Source organism: Zeus faber, assembly GCF_960531495.2.
Source record: "Zeus faber genome assembly, chromosome: 14".
NCBI lineage: Eukaryota > Metazoa > Chordata > Actinopteri > Zeiformes > Zeidae > Zeus > Zeus faber.
Window position 1 is genome coordinate 20,885,989 of NC_137200.1, and position 19,455 is coordinate 20,905,443.

The window sequence follows — 19,455 nt, forward strand, 5'->3', positions numbered from 1 at the left end:
ACAGGCAACATCTTTAGGTTCCACCTTCAAAACCCTTCACTCACTTGATATTATGACAATTTACGATTAAATGCAACATTGAAAATTGTGGGTTAGGAAGAAAATAGCTTGCGATGTTCATTTCCGAATTTGGGTTCAATTGCAGGATAAAGAAAAATAACTATAGAAAGAAAAACTCAGCTCCCAATATTATTTTTTTAATCCCATTCATTAATTTTGATTCATTGGAGTTCCTTGGGTTGCTCTTGTTCAACAAATGTATACAATAGGGAGACACTGAAGACTTATATTATTATTTCCCTTTTGTTTGGTGTTATAATTCTATTTCCACATTTTCATTTTCTCAATAAATAGAACTAGGTGACAAAATTCAAAAGTAATCTAGTTAGCAGTGAAGTCACAAATTAATTAAGGGCTGTTCATTTAAGGTTGTTGGATAGTGTTCCGTTAACTATGGTTATATTTTGCTTATTATGTATACATTTTTATACATTTTTGATTCAAAAGATGCATTTGCTGTAAAAGAAAAATGTCATGCAGCAAGATAAACCAACGGGTTTTAATAAAATCATTTTTTAATTTATCACTATGAATACTCTCTTTGTACTAGGTATGTGTTCCGTACCCTGTTTCCCTTGACAGCTCGATACATGCAGGCTTAGACAATCTAACACAATCTAAATAAACAACAAAAACAGAATATGGACGCAGGCAGCAATACACAGGGTCCAGTTTAGTCGTGTTCGGTACGTATTACAGTTTTCCAGGTTCTCTGAAACGCAGCACGACTTCCCGAGTTTACATTGAACATGAGGCAGTGACGACTTTCTGTGATTATTTATAGTTTTCCGTGTCCTAGTTTTCCGATGCTTTCCGAGTCCATGAAACGCATTCTGGATTCCTACAGTTTGTATATTACGACTTCCTCGAATCCCGCAAAGTAAGGAGGGACACAACAAACAGAATGGCTTAATTTACAAAAAGAGCAAAACAGATAAAATATCAATCTAAAAGCCCTGCCCACGTCAAGCAGGTAAGACGACACAGACACCTACACACGCGTGGTTTGTAACCACTACGGAGCGATGGAGTCTACATCACACAGCTTGCATGATGCGAATGGACATTTGGGGCCACAACCTGCAAATATATAACGTATTAGAAGAGATGTCACAAAGCGTCTTACTCAACAAATTCAACCTGCTCCACCACCCGACCGGAAGGTATAGAACCTTAGCGTGTCGGCGATGCATGAACGTTCGGCTGCTTCCGGTCAAATGTAATCGGTTTTTCACTTATTCCTGCTCCGTATGCGGATCGATATGGATCAGACTAGAACCACGAGATGTCTGAGACATTCCAGTTCTACTGAGACCTCAACTATGTCCGTGGGTTCACTTGTCGTGTTAGAGTAATTCCAAAATGCCAAGAAGAATAATAATAATAAAAACACAATGGTTGAAACATACATCCCAATTTACACAGTTCAACCCTACAATTTAGATTTAAATCCTTATTCATGCACATTATTATAATTAGTTACACCACTTTAACAAAAGAAACCCTGAAATGTACATTAAATAAATACAAAAATCCTCAAATATTACGTCATAGTTCAATTATGTATACTACAGTATTCCTATGAGCCATGCTGAATTTAATTTAAGAGTGTATTTTTGTTTGAGTTTATTCCACCAGATGCATTTAAAATGATTTTTTCATGTTTGTCATGATTATCTGCAGATGATTAGCATTTAAAAAAGCAGCCTGAGAAAAAAAAAGTTTTGTAATATTAAATAAAACAGAATAAAAATCGCCAAATACACACAAACAGGCAAAAACTACAAAACAGAAATAGTCAAATATAAAAAGATATACAGAATATACAAATGCGGTTCTATGCACAGGGTAGGAAATTGGTATGGGTATAAATTACAATTATACAGTATTCTAAGTATTTACTGAGTTGTTACAGATTGTACGGTGTTATTAAAGTCAATGGAAAAAAATCGGATCAAATATTTACAGCAATATCCTGTTTTCATCCGCTGCTTTCTTTAGTTTGTAATTATCTTTTCATTTTTATTTAATTATTTTTAATAAATTATTTTCAACCCTGAATCCCAGAATCCCGAGGATATTAAAGTGTTTTATTTTTGCCTAATGCAAATGCTACTGTTATGCTGCCGTTGGAGTCATGTCTCTGCCAAGTGAGGGAAACTGATCAGTGTTCTGCATTCATTCATGACTGTCTCGCATTACAGCAGTCGCCGCCCTCTTTTCTTTATCCCCCAATCTCCTTGGCTCAAATCATTAGTTTCCATATATGATGATCGCGGACACCGAGTAGCGGCAGAGCAGTTCACTTGTGCCACGGTTTAGTGGAACAGGGGAAGGACCGTGGCCACTGAGAACCGGGCCTAGAGAATGTCCCCAAACTGGAGGTCCTGTGTAAAAAACCAAGACTTCGAAACAAAATTTGTTACGAAACGCCAGGTTTAAATAACATACATTTTTTAAATTTAATCTGACAGTGACGGTGTCATTTGGCTACAAGACTAGGAAGGTTACTTGTGCACATGTGAACATTTGTACACAAGCGGGTAATAGATAGATAGATAGATGGATGGATGGATGGGATAGATGCAGTAATAATAACAAACAACAGAATATAAATATGAAAAATAAAGTGGCCATATATGGGGAAAATGTTAAATCTACAATAAAAAAACTCACTGTAAATTGTAAACAATAAAAATAAATAAATAAATAAATGGGAAATGATCCTGAACAGAATGAAGACCTAAACCTAAGTATTTAAAATGATTTTGTTGTGTTTTTAGTTTTTTGCTGCGTCAGTTTGCGCTATGCGTGTGAGTTTGTGAAATCCCAACCTGTCAACCCATCTATCGATGTTCCATAATAGATGAGTGTCATTCTAGCCCTGCTGCAGTGAGAGAGAGAGGGAGGGAGAGAGAGAGAGAGAGAGAGAGAGAGAGAGAGAGAGAGAGAGTGAGAGAGAGAGAGAGGGGCATCAATAATTTATCTAAAATCAGTTTAGTGACCCCCCAGTCCCTTCCTACCCTGAGTCTGATGGAGCCAGTGACTGCGAGGGGATTCTCACCAGCAGAGCCCGAGGCAGTCAAGTAGTCACGTTGAACGCAGAGCTTGAATTTTGACGGACGTTTTGGAAAAAGGAATAAGGATCATCATGTTATCATGGTGGGCCACCTGCTAGGGCGGCCCTCTCTCTGTCTGCTCATCAGCCTGGTCGCTCTTGCACAGGGTAAGTCTGCTATTGCTTTACCCTGTCTTGGTTTTGACAACAGGTATAGTTTGAATCTATATTGCTTCCCTATAGAAATAGGTTTTTTTCAGCAAAATTGTACAGTATATAATAAAGGTCTATATTGGGGATTAGAATAAGTAATTCCATACGATAAAGAAATAAAGAGAGCTGATGGGGCAAGGAAGACAAGGGCTGTTTATTTCCAGTGGAAACCCAGCCTCCATAGTAACATCACCACTGTTGAAGAATCCCCCAATTCCCTAATGAACCCTATGAGGTCTCTCTGAATCCCGTTGGAAAAGTTACCGGGGTAATCAATCCTGTAATCCAACACTCAACGGGGCAGATAACAACGCCATCTCCTTTGCCTTCACGCATGCGTTTTCTGTCCCACTCAGCGGTGGAGATCATCAACCCCGGGGAGGTGGTGTACGATGACTCGCTCGTGTATGGGGTCTTGGGAAAGGCGGTAATTCTGGACTGTGGTGCCACCTTACCCGACGTGTACATCTGGGGATTCACCAAGCCTGGGACAGACACCATCAGGGCCGTTGTCTACGACTTTGGGAAAGGGCCGCGGATGCAGAGTCTAGCCAAGACCCTTGGAGACCTGGCGCTCATCTCAAAGAGCGCGTCGCTCAGCATCGACAAGCTGCCCCTGGCTGCGCAGGGCCTGTACACATGTCAGGCCTTGTATGACACCGACCAGGGAGCAAAATTCTACTACTACTACATACACCTAACGGTCCGGGGTAAGGCACACTCCACTTAGAAACATATCATACGCCTGTCTTGGACGAGGTGTTTACTCTTCCGCTTGACTGTCACTAATCACCTAATAACTAATGGTGGAGACTACTGGTCCTCAACGTGGGATCTGGGAACCCCCTCAGGGATCCTTCACGAGGTTCACCAGCAAAAATTATCAATAGTAAAACTGCACAAATCATTTGATTCACAAGACATAAGCGCCATTAGAGAACGCACAATAATGACTGTTCCGCTCATAGCGTCACTGTCATCTCCCTAACTGCAGTATTAACAGGTATGGAGGCTAAGAATAAATCATATCTAATAATAAAAATGGTCTCAGATTGGGGTTCCGGAGACAAAATTTTATCGAATGGGGGTCCACGGGCCCGATGCGTAATGAATTGAATCAGACTGCATTACAACCCGCAATTCTGTCTTGAATACAGTTCCTGTCAGCAAGCCTTATGTTTTGGTGAGCGATGGGTCTCCGGTGGAGGGATCGTCCATGTGGCTGCAGTGCAGGTTGGACAATGGGACGGGACCCATCCACTATGTATGGGAGCACGAAACCCGCGGCAGCCTGGTCACGACCGTTGCTCAGGGCAACAGCAGCCTGGTCAACGTGACGGACATCAACCGCAACCAGACGGGCTGGTACCGCTGCGTGGCCAGCAACGCCGTCAACAGGGAGCGCTCTGACCGCATATGGCTAGACATCATCTGTGAGTCGTGTTTTGGAAATTGCTGCTCACAGTTGTCATTTGAGATTGTGTATACTGCAACCGTCTACATTGGGGGTTCTCAAGGGGGGGGCACGGGGGGCGGGTGCTGGCCGTCAATTTTTAAAAATCATTCCAAATTTTACATAAACTGTATATCCTGTATATGTATATACAGTATATGTACATACATTGATGTTCCTCAAATTGTTCCTCTCCTTCAACAGCGGTAGCTGATAGCTAGGAAAGCATCTGTGAACCCATCACTGAGCTTCATGTTTCTTAAATCAAATCCTTAAATCTTTAAAACTTTTCAACAATTTTCAACAATACGTTTAAAGTTTCTCATTGCGCGACCGAAACCTTGGATAAGGGGACATTGGACCATAAACGTTTGAGAAACCCTGATCTAAGTCGTTTGCAGCAGTAGCAGGGTGCTGAGTTGAGGATGGCGAGGACAGATTTGCCAATAGTGTCCTCCACGGTTTGAGTGTGCCGGTGTCCCTTCGTCCTAGATGGCCCCGACGACCCCCGGATAGACGTGACTCCGTACAGCGTGACGGAGCGGGGGTACTCTGCCCTGGAGCGAGAGACCGTGTCGTTGATGTGTCAAGCCCTGTCCAACCCCCCCAGTCAGTACGTCTGGCTTTACAACAACTCCCAGGTCTACGCCGGCCCGCAGTTCACCATCACCAAGATCCTCCGCATGCACACAGGCAACTACGCCTGTCTGGCCCACAACACCTACCTCAACACCCGCTCGAAAAAGACCATCAGGCTGACTGTCTACTGTGAGTTTGGCCAGTTGACCTTTGGCGACGCCGCCAGCCATACTCCTCCTCCATTGCCTTCCTTTGTGAGTCCCACCTGGTGTTCTTCCATCTTGGTAGTACCAAAAGAGAAGTGAGATGATGTAACGATGCATGATCTACAAAAATATACAGTATAGTCAGCAAGTCATCAGCCGATTGTTAACTCTAACGGGTTTTTTAAAAGGTATTACCGCTACCTGTTACAAGACTGAAGAACACAACCAGGCTTGTTGATCTCTCTCAATTTTTAAAATCTCTGCGGACACTGATTACTTGATCTACACATACGCTCTTTGCCCTTTCTTCCAAGCCCCTTTCCTGGCGCCGCCTTTTCTGCCTTCCTGACAGCCTGACTCAAAGACATCCACGCCATTCAAGCTTGCGGGTCTATGCTCATAACCCCCGCCCCACACACACACACACAAACACACATCCATTGCAGTCACCCCCCCCACACACACACCCAGCCCTCCCCCCCAAAAAATCCACACACAGCAGAGCAGTGGACATGCAGCTGAAGTCTCCTGTCCGACCGCCGAGGAAGGTGACGGGAGACTGAGGAGGTGCTGACAGGTACCGAGCTGTGATGTCACAGCCATGGCAAGCGCTGGTCTCGCTAGAGGGCCGCTGCTTGTCGTCTTGCTCTTCCGTTTTTATTTTTCTTCATTTTTCTTGGAGATTACTTTTGACATAAGTTTTTGGCATTAGGCAATCAGCCAACAGTGCGATAGAGGATTACAAGCTGTTCTAACATTTAATCCATAGCACAAACTAGTCATTTTTTATTTATTGAGGACTAGTACTAAATTAATAGTGGCTAGTAAAATTGGAATACATACTAATAACAATCAGAAGTTACTAATAACAATCAGAATAGATACTTGTAAAAAAAAAATAAAAAAATCTTATCGTATAAGATAATTACTAAGAGAAGGTGCCAGGGGTCCCGAGAGAGAGAGCACATCACCAGGGGTCCTGGTGATAAGGGAGGGGAAATGTGACCTGTGACCTATGTAGGGGAACCAAATGGTCAACGTTGTCTCTGGACAAGCATAAAAGAACCTGCCCGAGTTTCATTCGTCAGAGAATCCATCCGGCTCGGTTCTCTCCTGGACGTCCTAGGCAAGTCTGGTCTGATGCTGTTCTTTTGTAATAAACCTATGATTTTACCCAAGTCAGCGTCAGCGGTCACTCCTCCATCATCAACACATCAAATTCATCAAGAAACTACAATACTAATAACAATCAGAATAGTTACTAACAACAATCAGAATAGATACTGGTTGGAGGCAAATATTTGATATCTGAAACATGGAGCCCCATAGGATTCAATGACAAAATTGTCCAAATTGTTACTAGTAACATTGCTAGCAACATACATTTTGACTAGTAAAACTAAAGTTATGAGTGGCTGTTGGAATAGAAACTAGTAACTAAAATACAAGTACTAATAACTTTAAAAAGTGACCAGTTGGTCCTATGGATTAAATGTTATAACGGCTAACCACAATGGATAACCCCCTTAAACCTTTAAAATTCACAAAAATAGTAAGGCATCCTTTGCCCTTGGAATGACAAAATGCCAGCAGCATAAATGTGGCTCTGGTCACAGGTCTCTACCAGGAAGTGCACCTGCCACCCTTATTTATGATTACATTACTTTCATATAATCAAAAATGCATTAACTGCTTACCTGTATTATCTTGTTCGACAACTAGTATTGTAAGTAAGTAGTAGTAAGTAGCATTAGTAGTATTTTTAATACTTTTACTATTTTCACGCTGTTCTTTGCTATTCTCAATCCTTGCCCTTTCCCCGTTGTGCACATCACTGCTTTGTCACGTTGTTTTTCGCCCTCACAGACCCACCTGACGGTTCTCCCTCCTGTGCCGTGGAGCCAGCTCAGAACCACACCTCCCTGAGCCTCCTGTGCTCCTGGTCAGGGGGCCTTCCGTCCGCCTCCCTCCACTGGACACGAGGACTGCTTGGCCTCGGGCAGGATGTGGCTGGTCCAGGACAGGAAATAGATAAGCTGAGCAACAACGCCACCCTGCTGCAGTCCGTGGCCCAGACTTCCAACAACACCTTGTTCACCTGTTTGGGCTCCCATCCGGCCCTCAACCATACCACGTATTGCAGCATGCGCACCTGTGAGTGCCAATCATAAAAATGCAAATGAGTCGTTAATGACGAGATAAAGAGCAAGAAAAGAGGCTGAATGACTGTGATAATTGTGATTTACATCGCACCGAGGGCACTGAAAACCCTTAGGAATTAAAAATTATTAATTCGAAGATCATACCATTTTAACTAAAAGACTAGAGAATGTAATTTAATGACTTTTGATCATAATTCCACTCTTATCTCTAACTACAGTATTGACATAGGGATGATTAGACTAAATCATATCTAGCAATAAAAAAACCCTCTCAGATTGGGGGTTCCAGGGAAAACATCCTATGAAAGGGGGTCGGTGATCAAATGAGTATCAAATTGAGGGCCCTTGATAGGAAAAAGTTTGAGAATCAAAGTGGGGTCCGGGGACCCCAGGGCCAGGGGGTTTGTGAAAAACATATTTTTTAAATGTTTAAATCTTTTTGTGTCCTTTGAAGGTGTACATCGTAAAAAAAACAACATTTTTTTGTTTTTATGAAATATATACATATATAATTATTTCCGTTTAGATCTTAAATCGTGTTGATATTTTGTGTAGCCACAAATCTTACTAGTTAATATAATTGATGTTAATTGAACACATTGCTTTTGTATTCTGTATTTAGAAATGGTGCAGTACAAATATTTCTAATACATTACATTTGTTTTTCCACATAACCTACTGTATGTAGACATGTGAGAAATAGGCCTAATATTTGATTATTCTCTGGGACACACGTGAGGGGGTCCTCGGTTTATTTTCTCTCATATAAGGGATCCTTAGTTGAAAGAAAATTTCGAACCCCTGCTCTAGACTGAGCCTAAATATAAAAGCACCTTAACTAATGTGCATGCGTTAGTGTGCATGGATGAATTCATGAATGTTCTTAAGTCTGATATCCAGCCGACCCCGTTTACAAACCTCTTTCCCTGCCCCAGATTCTCCCCCTGCAGAGCCAGTGTGTTTTGCCTACGCGACTCGCAACAACCAGTATCTGATGCTTTCCTGCTCTTGGAATGGAGGGGCTCCGAGGGCCCTGTTGTGGTGGGAAGGCCCAGATGGCCGGGGCCAAGAGGGGGAAGAAAACTCCAACATACTAGTTCTTCGCTATGGCATGGCCCACAGTGGGCAGGCCTACACCTGCCGTGCTAAACACCCCCTTGTGGCCCACACCAAGGCTTGCCAGCTCACTCTAGGTTCGTACATCGCGGAAATACCTCGGTCTGGGTGCAGTGCAGTAAAAAAAAAAAAAAAAAGTGTCACTGCGTCCTTTACTCATTTTGCTCCTCTGGCGGGGACGTGCAGAGGCTCCTGTGCTGGTGACGCAGCGCAGCATCGTGTCTGTATACGAAGGAAGTGATGTGGAGCTCACGTGCATATTGAGAGCCAACTATCCTCCAGCCAGTCAAATCACCTGGTTCAACAACCGCCGCAAGGAGGTGTGGGACACGCCCAAGAAGTACCTGCTCCAGCGGGCCGCCGCCTGGGCCAACCTGACCGTGCGGGAGGCGGACGGGACGCACGACAGTGGCCAGTACTGGTGCGCCGCCTCCAACGCGGTGGGAGGAACCGAGATTCCGGTCACATTATTGGTTATGAGTAAGGACTCAGATTCCCACCAAGCATTTCTCCCGATTTTCCCTGACCAAGGCGAGCTGTTGGCCGCGGTGCTGACATTCTCTAAGATTGTGCTGCGCTTTCCTCCGTGTGCCCTCTTCAGAGCACCCCATGCCACCCAACGTGACCTTGGTCAAAGTGGTGTACAGCAGCCGCCAGCGCAGCGAGGTGGAGTTGGCGTGGCGGATGGAGGGGGGACAGGGGGAGACCGGAGGAGAGGCAGACAGAGCTCTGACTGGCTTCATCTTGGAGCACAGATGGGTGACCGAGCGACCGGCACGGAGAGGCCGCAATGTCTCACGGGAAACGAAGGAGAGTTCCGCGGTATGGCAGCTGACCACTGTCAAGGATCCAGGCGTCCGAAGCCACACTCAAGGAAGTCTCTTGCCCACGTTCACCTACCAGTTCCGCATCACCCCCGTCAACCACCGCACCATCGGACATCCTTCAGCGGCCAAGACCCCAGGTAGGTGTCAGGTAGTAAGTAATGTACCGCTGTAAAATGGACCCAGGGGTCAAAAAACTGAGGAAGACAAAGATGCTTTTGAGGGGGATCCCAATAATGATATATATTAAAAAAAACAAGAACAAATGATGTTAGGAGACAGAGCAGGAGATGAACTAAATATTAGTATTTGTTATGTTCTAATAACACCAAAATTGACTAGTGACGACACTGGTCCTACAAGTAATTGATCCGTATACTTAAGGTAAAGGATTCATTCATAAAAATAAATGGTTTGATCCAAGCTTACCGCTCAGCTTACCGTAATGCTTCCATGATTACTGTTATGAAAATGATTATTGAGTCTAACCAGATGTTTTTCTGTTCTCTTTTATTATCTACTTAGGTGAAAAACACACACACACACACACACACACACACACACACACACACACTGACAAAACCCAACCGCCCATGTAACATCTCACGACATTCCTTGAACTTCTCAACTCTCCTTCCTCTGCACATCCTTCCACGTGCATCCCTGCTGCTGACCTGTCCTCCGACTCGCCTGTGTGGTGTTTCCCCTCCGCCCTGTCCGTTCAGGGTAGTCGATCAGGTTAGGGCTCGCGTCACAGGGACGGGTGACGCTGACAGGGTTGCAGCTGAGGACAGGGCAGGTTGGCCTCATTGCAGTCCGTCAATTTAATTTAGGGTGAGGTCGCACGGCTCACAGTTCCGGTCTCAGAGTATGTATATTAAAAAAAAAACTAAAAAAAAAAACGATCATCGGATATTGGATTGCACTTCTACTTCTAAAGTCTACGCCGCTATGGTTGAGTGCAAACTCTCATCCAAAAATGTGATTGTGTGACATTAAATGGATGAGTACTGCTACAAAACGAGGAATCTATACCTGGCTTAAGCTACAGAGTACAAAAAGCTGAGAACCACTCCAATGAAACACCCTTGGAGTCGAAGTAGCTTGAACCTCTTGATTGAAATGGACGTATCGGTTTGCTATGGTAACTCTGATGTGTTGCAGCGGACCCACCCTTCAATGCTTACCCAGCTGTGATTGGAGCTGCTATTGGAGGGATGATTTTTGCAGCCCTTATCACAGCGCTTTTACTCATGTACATAATACGCAACCGCAACAACAACCCTCGTGAGTCCTCCATCACCACCTCTCTCACCTACCACCCGACTGTGCCATTTCAAGGACTGTATTCTTAGTATTAAACCTACGGTAACTTTGCCAATGGTTGTGCTTCCTCCCCTGTAGGGCTGCATGATATGCTGTTTGGCATGTGAGTATGGAGGTTTAAATTCATGTTGAGATATTTATCAACTACTGTATATACACAAACTTGTACTATTGGAGATACGTGTACTTTTTATTGTCTTACAAGGCAGCACAGCCAGTCCCGGGAGAACATCAATTTCCCAGAGGATGAAGTTGTCAGCGGAGCTGAGGGAGGCATTGAAGAGATTGGTGCTTCACCCAGCCCAGGTAGGCCCAAATCCCCATGAAGCCGCTCCCTCTGACGGCTTGATGCCCTCCCAACTGTACTCCAAGAACAGTACAGTGTGGTGTGGTTCGGCACAGGGATTCAATCTAAATCAGGACTAAGATAATCCTACTTAATGAATCCAGAGTTTAAAAATGCCTTTCTGAGACGTCGCTCAATTTCAGATGAATGAGTTGCAGACTAGGAAGTCCTAGACTGAGGTGATGAAGGACTAGTCAGCTCCTTCTGTCTGCTCTTGGTGCTGGTCTTAGTCCAGATGATCCATTTCCTCTGTTGTCAAGGTCGACCTGGAGGCCCCACGTCCATTAATCCAAAGATAAACCTGCCTCTGGTCAGGTTTCATTTAAGCCTTCACTTAGACCCAGATTAGCGCTAATCTTCCTTCTTGAAATCAGACTTAGATTTTAAACCAAGACTAGGCTGAATCAAAATCAGACTAGTTTAAACCAGGACCGAGAAAGGCCATTTCAGTTAGCCCAGATTAAAACTGTCATTTAGTCTGAGACGAGGCCTGATCTGCGACCGCAAAAGGTCCCCTAAATGATTTGTCAATCACCGAACAGTAATTAACATGGGCCCTCCTCAGGTCCAGCCATGGTATTGCCCAGAGCTGCCTCGCCCCTGGGTGCCACTTCGACCACCGGCCAAGCCGCTCTCCCGGGAGACGATAATGAACCTGTCAACGTAACCATTACTGTTAAGGCCACAGGGTCCTAGACGTATATGGCAACATGTCAGAGCGTTTTTTTTTGTTGTTTTTTTTAAATACTTGACAAAACCACCCTCAAACTCCACATCATTATCACATTGCGTTCACTGAATCCATGCAAACAAGCCCACATAATCACCACGCAAAAGGGCATTTTAAAAATGAACAAGCTGTCATTCTATTTGTTTCACTGTACATGCATTACTGAATAAAGGCTGAAAAAAGGTGGGAGACTAATTTGTACAATAAAAATTGTTTGTTTACTACTCGCCACGGATAAGTGCAAATGTTCATTTTGTCAAATGCTTAGGATTTTAGCTTTGACAGAAGGGAAAAAATAAAATTAAAGCTTAGTTTCTCAGAAAAAACACCTCAATTTATTAACACCCTCAGACTGTAACATCTCAAACAGTTAATATGGACAAAACAACATCAAGACATAATGATACTTTTTCTTGGGGGGTGGGGGTAAGATCAGCAATGTTTATACACAGGTTTCACCCCAAAACCAAGAGCATAACCATGATGGTGGACTGAAGTGCGCATTCCTTCCCGTCCGGTCATTATGTAGTGATGCAAACAAACACCGCGGACTATGTGTTTGGAAGAAGGATCTTCTGACTGCTGATGATGTCGCCCAGACTCTGCTTGATCTTCAGGAAGAGGCGCTTGAACTCCAGACCATCGCCCTGGAAACGGAGACACAAAAAAAATGATAACCTGCCTCCCAGGAACGAGTAAAGGGAGAGAACAATGACGGGTGTTGTCATGTTTACCGTGCGCCTCGGGTGACTGGATGGCAAGTTGCCGGAAAACGAGGCGCTTTAAAGGTGGCTAAGCTAAGGAATGCTGCATTCCCTGGAAGTCTGAACCCGGTAGGTCCGAGGAGGCATTGCCCCCTTGGGCTAAATGTATTTTATTGGCACTGGTTGGCGAAACATGGAGGCCCGCGGTGAATTAGTGTTGGGGTTTTTTTGGTGTAATTTTGATCTCTACGGCGCACGTGTGGAACATGCACGACATCCGTATGCGCAGAACTGGGTGCGCACCCGCGTCTGTTTTCGGACGATGATCGAGACTTTAAGGAAGATCTGCTTATTCTCTCGACAACTGCCACAACAGACTTTGAGCAGCTGAGATTTTCTTTGAGATGACCTTCATTTATTTCGCATTGTTTGAGGTCGGCATCGGGGCTCACCCCCCTCCCGGCGAGGCGCACAGAGAACATAGGCATGCTTGGTGAGCTAGATATGTAGAAATGGGCCAGCCCATAGGGGAGTGGAAGCGGGTGGTGCCGTCAACTTGTCTGACGACTCGACTAGCTCCGCAAGCTACGCCTCATTTACTCCACAATGACTGATCACCATATTTTCATGTTTCAACATGGCGTGGGTCCAAATGTTAATGCCACTCCTAATTACAATTCTACCTGCAATGTGGTTCAAGCGTACGCGTGCGTAATCTGGTTACATGTCTGTCAATCGTGACTAGGCATACGACACAAGCGCACCACCCTCTGTTCTGGTCCACATGCTCGGCGGCTGGGGGCTGACCAGGGGCGCGGAGCTGCCCGGCCTGGCGGAGGTACAGGGCGGACCGCTCTGCACCCGTGGCTGATCGCTGTAGGTTGGTCTGCCACCAGGTACGGGAGGTGGGCACGCTAGGGCACGGTTGGGTCCGGGAGTCCGCGTGGTTGCTCCCCGGCCGAGGGCTTGCGGGATGGGCGGGGTGCAGGCTATTTGGGTGGGGATGCGGTGGGCAGCTGCCATCTTGCCTGTCACCCTCCTGCCCAGTCCCGAAATTTTAATCCCACTCATATTAACTTAGAACACATACACTCGCACACCTATCCTACTTCGAACAACACTCCACCAGACCGGGGACTGCGGGGCAGGAGGGGTGCGAGTGACTCGGGTTCGACTTGCCTGAAGGAATCGCGCCCCCAACCCCGTAATTTTAACTGCAATTATCAACAGCACACATTGAGCACTGGGGTTTTCCGGGGTGGCCGGTCGCTGGCGGGTCGGTGTGTGGGCGTGGTTGGCCGTGGGGCGGTCCTCCCTCATTTACTGCTATAACTATGACAGGAACAGGCCACGTGACCAGTTGTAGTTCCAGTTTTCCTGGATCTTATTCACTGATTTTCAATACATGTCGTCCAAAAAACAAGCGCACCTTAGACAGTCTGAAGTCCAGCAGCACTTTTTGGTTCATCTCCAGCACGTGGACTTTGAAGATAAGCTTGTTGTTGCGTTTATCCAACGTGTTTATGGTCACCTGTAGGGAGAGTAGAGCGGCATTGAGGCTCGACCTCTGTATCACTCTAAAAAGTGTTCATTAAACATGTGTCGGCTTCAAAGCTAGTTCTTAAATAATACTTCCCCCCCACCCAAGGGCAATTTTCTATACTGCAAGTACTCGGCTAGGGGGGAGGGTTCATATGGTTCTTGCTTAAGTGAGTCATCCACTGCACCTGGTTGATGCAGGTGTGTTTGACTCCAAGTCCTTGGTTGACGCAGGCATCTCTCAGGGCGGAAAGGGAGGCGTCAGCGTCCAGAGTGGTGAAGAAGCGGGTCATTCTCCGCACCAACCTCTGCCAGGGAGTCTGCACATTCATACACAATAGGTGCGTCCATAAAGTAAAAATGCCAAAACCAAACATAGGGTTATGTCATTACGTCCTGGCTTACCTGGCTCGCGCCGGGCGTGGCCAACAGCTGGCTACCCAGCAGCATATGCTCCGGCTTGGTGGGCTGGGAGAAGCTGACCTGGCCACCTGCCTGACTAATAAACAACATGGCCTCCGACACGCCATCGGCGGGGTCAGGCTGGGAACTGGAGAATTGCATCCTGTCATCACTGCACAGAACGAGAGCATACATTTACAAAAACAAACAAAAAACAAAAAAAAAATAAAATGCAAATATGTCACGCAATGCCAAGGTGCGAGATCGAATGTCCGACCTTGTGGTTCGAGAAATGCTTCCGGAACCAGTGTGAAGCTTCTTTGTAGAGCGGAGAAAGACCGACTGGCACCTCCCAGCTAACACACACACACACACACACACACACACACACACACACACACACACACACACACACACACACACACACACACACACACACACACACACACACACACACACACACACACACACACACACACCATTAAACATAACATCGCTTTTAATTCAGTTGTGTCGATTACGCACATTTTGGTATTTTTTAGTATTTATAGAGCTTATTGTGCGTAATCACCGGGTGTCATGACATTTCACTGCATATATGTATGAACGTATGTATATGTATGTGACAAATAATCTCTTGAACTTGAACTTGAACTTAATAATTTGAGGTAACCGTTAGCAGACATCGGTTGCGTACCTCCAGCTGTGTAGGTCTGTGTGAACCAGCGGTCTTTCTTTAAGTCTGGGATGGAAATCCTCTCTGCCGGACTGGCCAACAGCAATTTGGAAAGCAGACCTAAAGTGTCAAATGTGTGGATGGAAAATTGTAAAAGTGGAAAAGCCTTTCTTTTCCGTTAAAAAAAAATCTAATTTTGGGGGACATACTCAGTGGAGTTGGTTGTATTTTCTTCCAAGGGGACACGTAGGTTTTCCTTTGGAGCCAATCAGAATACTCCTGACAGCTTTCACTGGGCTGGTCCCACGGCAATTCTGAAAGCGTACAACCGAGAAGACCCCAGCTCGATGACACAAAATACACGTAATCTCAACAAATCTATGGCGTCATCTTGAATCGACATTGTATTTAGAGATCTCATTTTGAGTCCGATTTTCATACATTTGATTCAGAGGTGGATAAGCAACTCTGGACTTATAAATCACAGTCCTACCTCCAGCAAGCATGGCGGTGAGGACAATTCCACAGGCCCAGACATCTGCAGGCTGAGCCTTGAACTCGGATTTGCCAAGAAGCTCAGGCGCCACATAAGGAAGCGTTCCGCAGAGTTTGGTCAGGAGACGCTCTCTCCCCTTGTGACGGAACATGGTCGCCAGGCCAAAATCTGACAGCTTCAGGTTATCTGTATTATTTAATAGAGCAGCCCGTTAATAACAACAATAATAATAATAATAAAGTAAGTGCATTTGTGGATTAAATAAAAAAATTAAAAAAATAAAGAAAGGGGGCCCCAAACTATCGGGCAGATTATTTTGACAATCACTCAGAGTAGTTAAAGGCTAATAATTTGTACATTTCCCTGGGATAATATATGTTGTAATGGGCCTTCAGGAAAATGTTCATTACGTCACAATTTGAATAACAAAACCAGGGGCAATATCACCGTTTTTTTAGGGGTTGGATTAAAACATTTCAAGCGCAGCAAAATGGGCTGTTTGCAAGGTATATGAAGACAGAATGTAATTCCTAATTCACTAACATGGCCCATCATTACGCCAGTTCATATCAGTTCAAAATTCTTTGACACTGACCTTTGTTGTCCAACAATATGTTTTCTGGCTTTATATCTCTGTGGGTGATGCCAATACTGTGAAGGTACTCCTGCAATAATTACAAAAAATAAAATGTTGAGGAGAGACAAATGGGAACAGGTCTGACCAGTAGGGAATGCCCTCACACAACTCACCACAGCTGCCATTAGCTGCTGGAAAAAACGATGAGCTTCTTTCTCTTCCATCCCAACATCCGGTTCTGACACAAAGGAAAAATAAGTTTAAGGAGCGTCAACGAACAGTGTATAATAATAATAATAATAATAATAATAATAAAAAAAAGCGTTAAAACATTTGCACAACCACCATAATGTGAACTGGCTAATACAGCGGTGCATGTACAGTACGTTTCCTGTCAATTTGTTGTTTTTGGTGTAAAAGGCTTATAACCAACCATTACAATTTGTTTAAGAGTTGTATTTAATGTCAGGTTTATTGTACTTTCATCTTTCTGCTTCACTGTTTATTTCATGTTATTGTATATGACCTTTTATTTTTCAGGGCTTTAATTTTTATCTTTTCATTTAAATTGTTTACTGTTGTTTTTTAAGTTATATATGATTATGATTAGGTTTAGTGTATATTGTGTGTATATATATATAAGTGTATATATACAAATTTCCCATATTTTATTGTATTGCTTTATTATTATTATTGTGGCTATCGTGTTGATGTGAGCTGCTGGGACATTGCAATTTCCCTTCGGGGATGATTGATGATCTGATCACCTATTCGGTCGAACAGCTCTCCTCCCGTGCAGTACTCAAGGAAGAGGTAGACAGTCGGCCCCTCCTTGCGATGGCCAAAGAAACGTACAATGTAGGGATGGGTGAGGATCTGTTGAACAGTGCTTGAGTATTATTAATTCATCGGACAGAGGCGCCTGCATGCACGCAGCAACCTTCTATTTCGGAATCCACAAACAGGTTTTACGGATGACGAAAAAAATATAAATAAATTAAAAAAAATCAAGCGTTAGGTCGACTGGCCTACCTTATGGATGCACACTTCCTTCCTGACATTTTCAGCACACTCCTTAGACTGAGAGGTGTCAATCACTTTCACCGCCACCGCCTCCTCGGTCTGTCTGTTCACAAGCAACCTCACTCTGGGAAGGGAAAAGCGTGCACGGGGAAGAAGAACAAATCAACAAAATCCTGCTGGAGGTGAGGATAGGGGGGGGGGGGGGTGAGGTCAACGTCCCGCTCGATAACAGCTGACAGTTGAAAACAAAATAATGGTCTAAGGGAAGAAAACACATTCCATTAAACCCCATCATATTTTTTTTCCTTCTACGACCGAATCTCGCATCACGCCACAACATTTTATGCAAACCGCTCCACACACGACAAAGAGAAGAACATGTTGATCATACTCTCCATAGGCTCCCTCTCCCAGAGTCTGAACAAGGTCCCAGTCCTGCACGAAAGGCACCGCCATGCTGCGCAACCATAAACCCAAAACGGGATCAACAACCCAACAAGCAAAGGTTGGACGGGCGACACCGAAGCTTTCGGCGCGTCGGCCCGGCCCCGGCTCGATCCGAAGCCCGCGGCTCTCACGGGGCGATCTCCTGCCGCGCGGCCGAAAGGTGGTCGCGCTGCGGGGGCGACGGCGGCGACGGGCGCGTCCTACGAGCGCTCACTGCGCGCACAAATTTGGCGCGCTCCCCTCGTTTCGACGCCTTCCGCCACGTTCCGCTGCCGTCACGTCCGCTTCGGGTGACGACAGCGAAACGTTTGTTGATTTATTTTTTTTTAAATTATTTTAAGTAATCATTGATTACATGTTGCACTTATTTGTGGATTTATTTATCGTTATTAATTGTTTTATTTTCCTCTTTATTTATTTCCCGAGAAGTAGGGAACACACAGACACACACACAGAGCAGCTATTTTATTATAATAATATTATAGAGAAATTGAATAGCTTTTGGGAAAACACGGCAAAAGCGGTCTTTTGCGGTACGTAACAACTGATTTCAAAATATATTTCCGTATTAATTATCACGTATTTCATATTTCACGTTAAGTCAGCCAGTCAATAATGAGTGAAGGAATACATAAATAAGCAAATAAATAGATGAAATACAGCCATGAATAAAACAAAATGAATAATTATTAAATAATAAATGAAATGAATGATAGAAAAAATAATAACTACCACCAACAAATGATAATGCTGGATTCAAATTGATATTAAAAGGAAACGTCCTGTTTCCCCAGACCAACTGAACTTCAGGATGACAGCAGACCACCCCATAAAAGAGGGGCGCAGAATGAGTCCTAAAACCCAGAAATGAGTTATAATTTCTGCACTTCCGGTTCCCTCATCTCGAAGTCAATGGGTTTTTGGTTCGACGCCTGAAATAAGGTCTGTGGTTAACACAAATGTAAAAGCTTAACAAGTGGCCAAATGAGATGACAGAGGTCATATATACATTTTTGTTTTTTGGCCGACAACCTGTGCTGTCAGCATGCTGTGCATACAACACAGAGTATTTGTATGCCATTGCATTGAGGACAGAGTTAGTCTGCAAGTGGAGTTCAACTTCTCAACCTGCACTGCCACTCTTTATTCATTCCTTAATCATCTAGAACAGCTGCAATAACTCTGTCCTGTGGACGACAGAGTCTTCATCTACCATCTTACCATGCTTTGGTCTTAAAACAACTAATCACTTCTCCAAGAGGGGGAGAATCACCATGGGTGAGACAAATAAACATACAAACAAACAACATGTACATGGAAAAACATAAACAAAGAAACATCAGACAACAACATGGATCGACAAAACGGGGGGTGTGTTCAAAGCAGCTGGGTTGGACATATTGTTCGGGGTGAAATGCATTGGCCCGTGTCTGCGGTTGTTCCCTACATCTGCTCTGTATGTGGATCGATTTGGAGGAAACTTCGACAGCGACGTGTTTGGGACAGCACGAGTCAATC

The 19,455-nt window shown here is 44.5% G+C and overlaps 2 protein-coding genes across 2 annotated transcripts; one reads left to right on the forward strand and one right to left on the reverse strand.

Annotated features, from left to right (window-relative positions):
- Positions 1–3,710: 3,710 nt before the first annotated feature.
- vsig10l2 (V-set and immunoglobulin domain containing 10 like 2) lies at positions 3,711–12,039 on the forward strand (the record flags this gene model as incomplete). Its single annotated transcript, XM_080013512.1, has 11 exons — positions 3,711–4,041; positions 4,489–4,764; positions 5,277–5,552; positions 7,436–7,723; positions 8,667–8,924; positions 9,034–9,327; positions 9,449–9,811; positions 10,836–10,958; positions 11,076–11,100; positions 11,203–11,303; positions 11,909–12,039. The coding sequence occupies exons 1-11, from the start codon at positions 3,870–3,872 to the stop codon at positions 12,037–12,039; spliced, it is 2,307 nt and encodes a 768-aa protein (XP_079869638.1). The 5' UTR covers positions 3,711–3,869.
- Positions 12,040–12,391: 352 nt separating this feature from the next.
- chek1 (checkpoint kinase 1) lies at positions 12,392–18,079 on the reverse strand. The gene is made up of 13 exons (XM_080013715.1): positions 17,882–18,079; positions 17,500–17,614; positions 17,235–17,343; positions 16,641–16,705; positions 16,486–16,555; positions 15,888–16,076; positions 15,604–15,708; positions 15,416–15,514; positions 14,996–15,074; positions 14,722–14,890; positions 14,505–14,636; positions 14,207–14,308; positions 12,392–12,720 (listed from the first exon to the last, which is right to left on the reverse strand). Exons 1-13 carry the CDS (start codon positions 17,944–17,946, stop codon positions 12,625–12,627), a joined length of 1,395 nt encoding a protein of 464 aa, XP_079869841.1. The 5' UTR covers positions 17,947–18,079; the 3' UTR covers positions 12,392–12,624.
- Between the last annotated feature and the right edge of the window lie 1,376 nt (positions 18,080–19,455).

What these genes read in the sequence shown, in the direction of transcription:
- chek1 (XM_080013715.1), bottom strand. Translation starts at nt 17,946, where the DNA reads ATGGCGGTGCCTTTCGTGCAGGACTGGGACCTTGTTCAGACTCTGGGA. An exon ending in AGCAGCTAATGGCAGCTGTG is followed by an intron (nt 16,556 to 16,640) that starts GTGAGTTGTGTG and finishes TAATTATTGCAG; the next exon opens with GAGTACCTTCACAGTATTGG. An exon ending in AACACACCTGCATCAACCAG is followed by an intron (nt 14,309 to 14,504) that starts GTGCAGTGGATG and finishes CTCTCCCTACAG; the next exon opens with GTGACCATAAACACGTTGGA.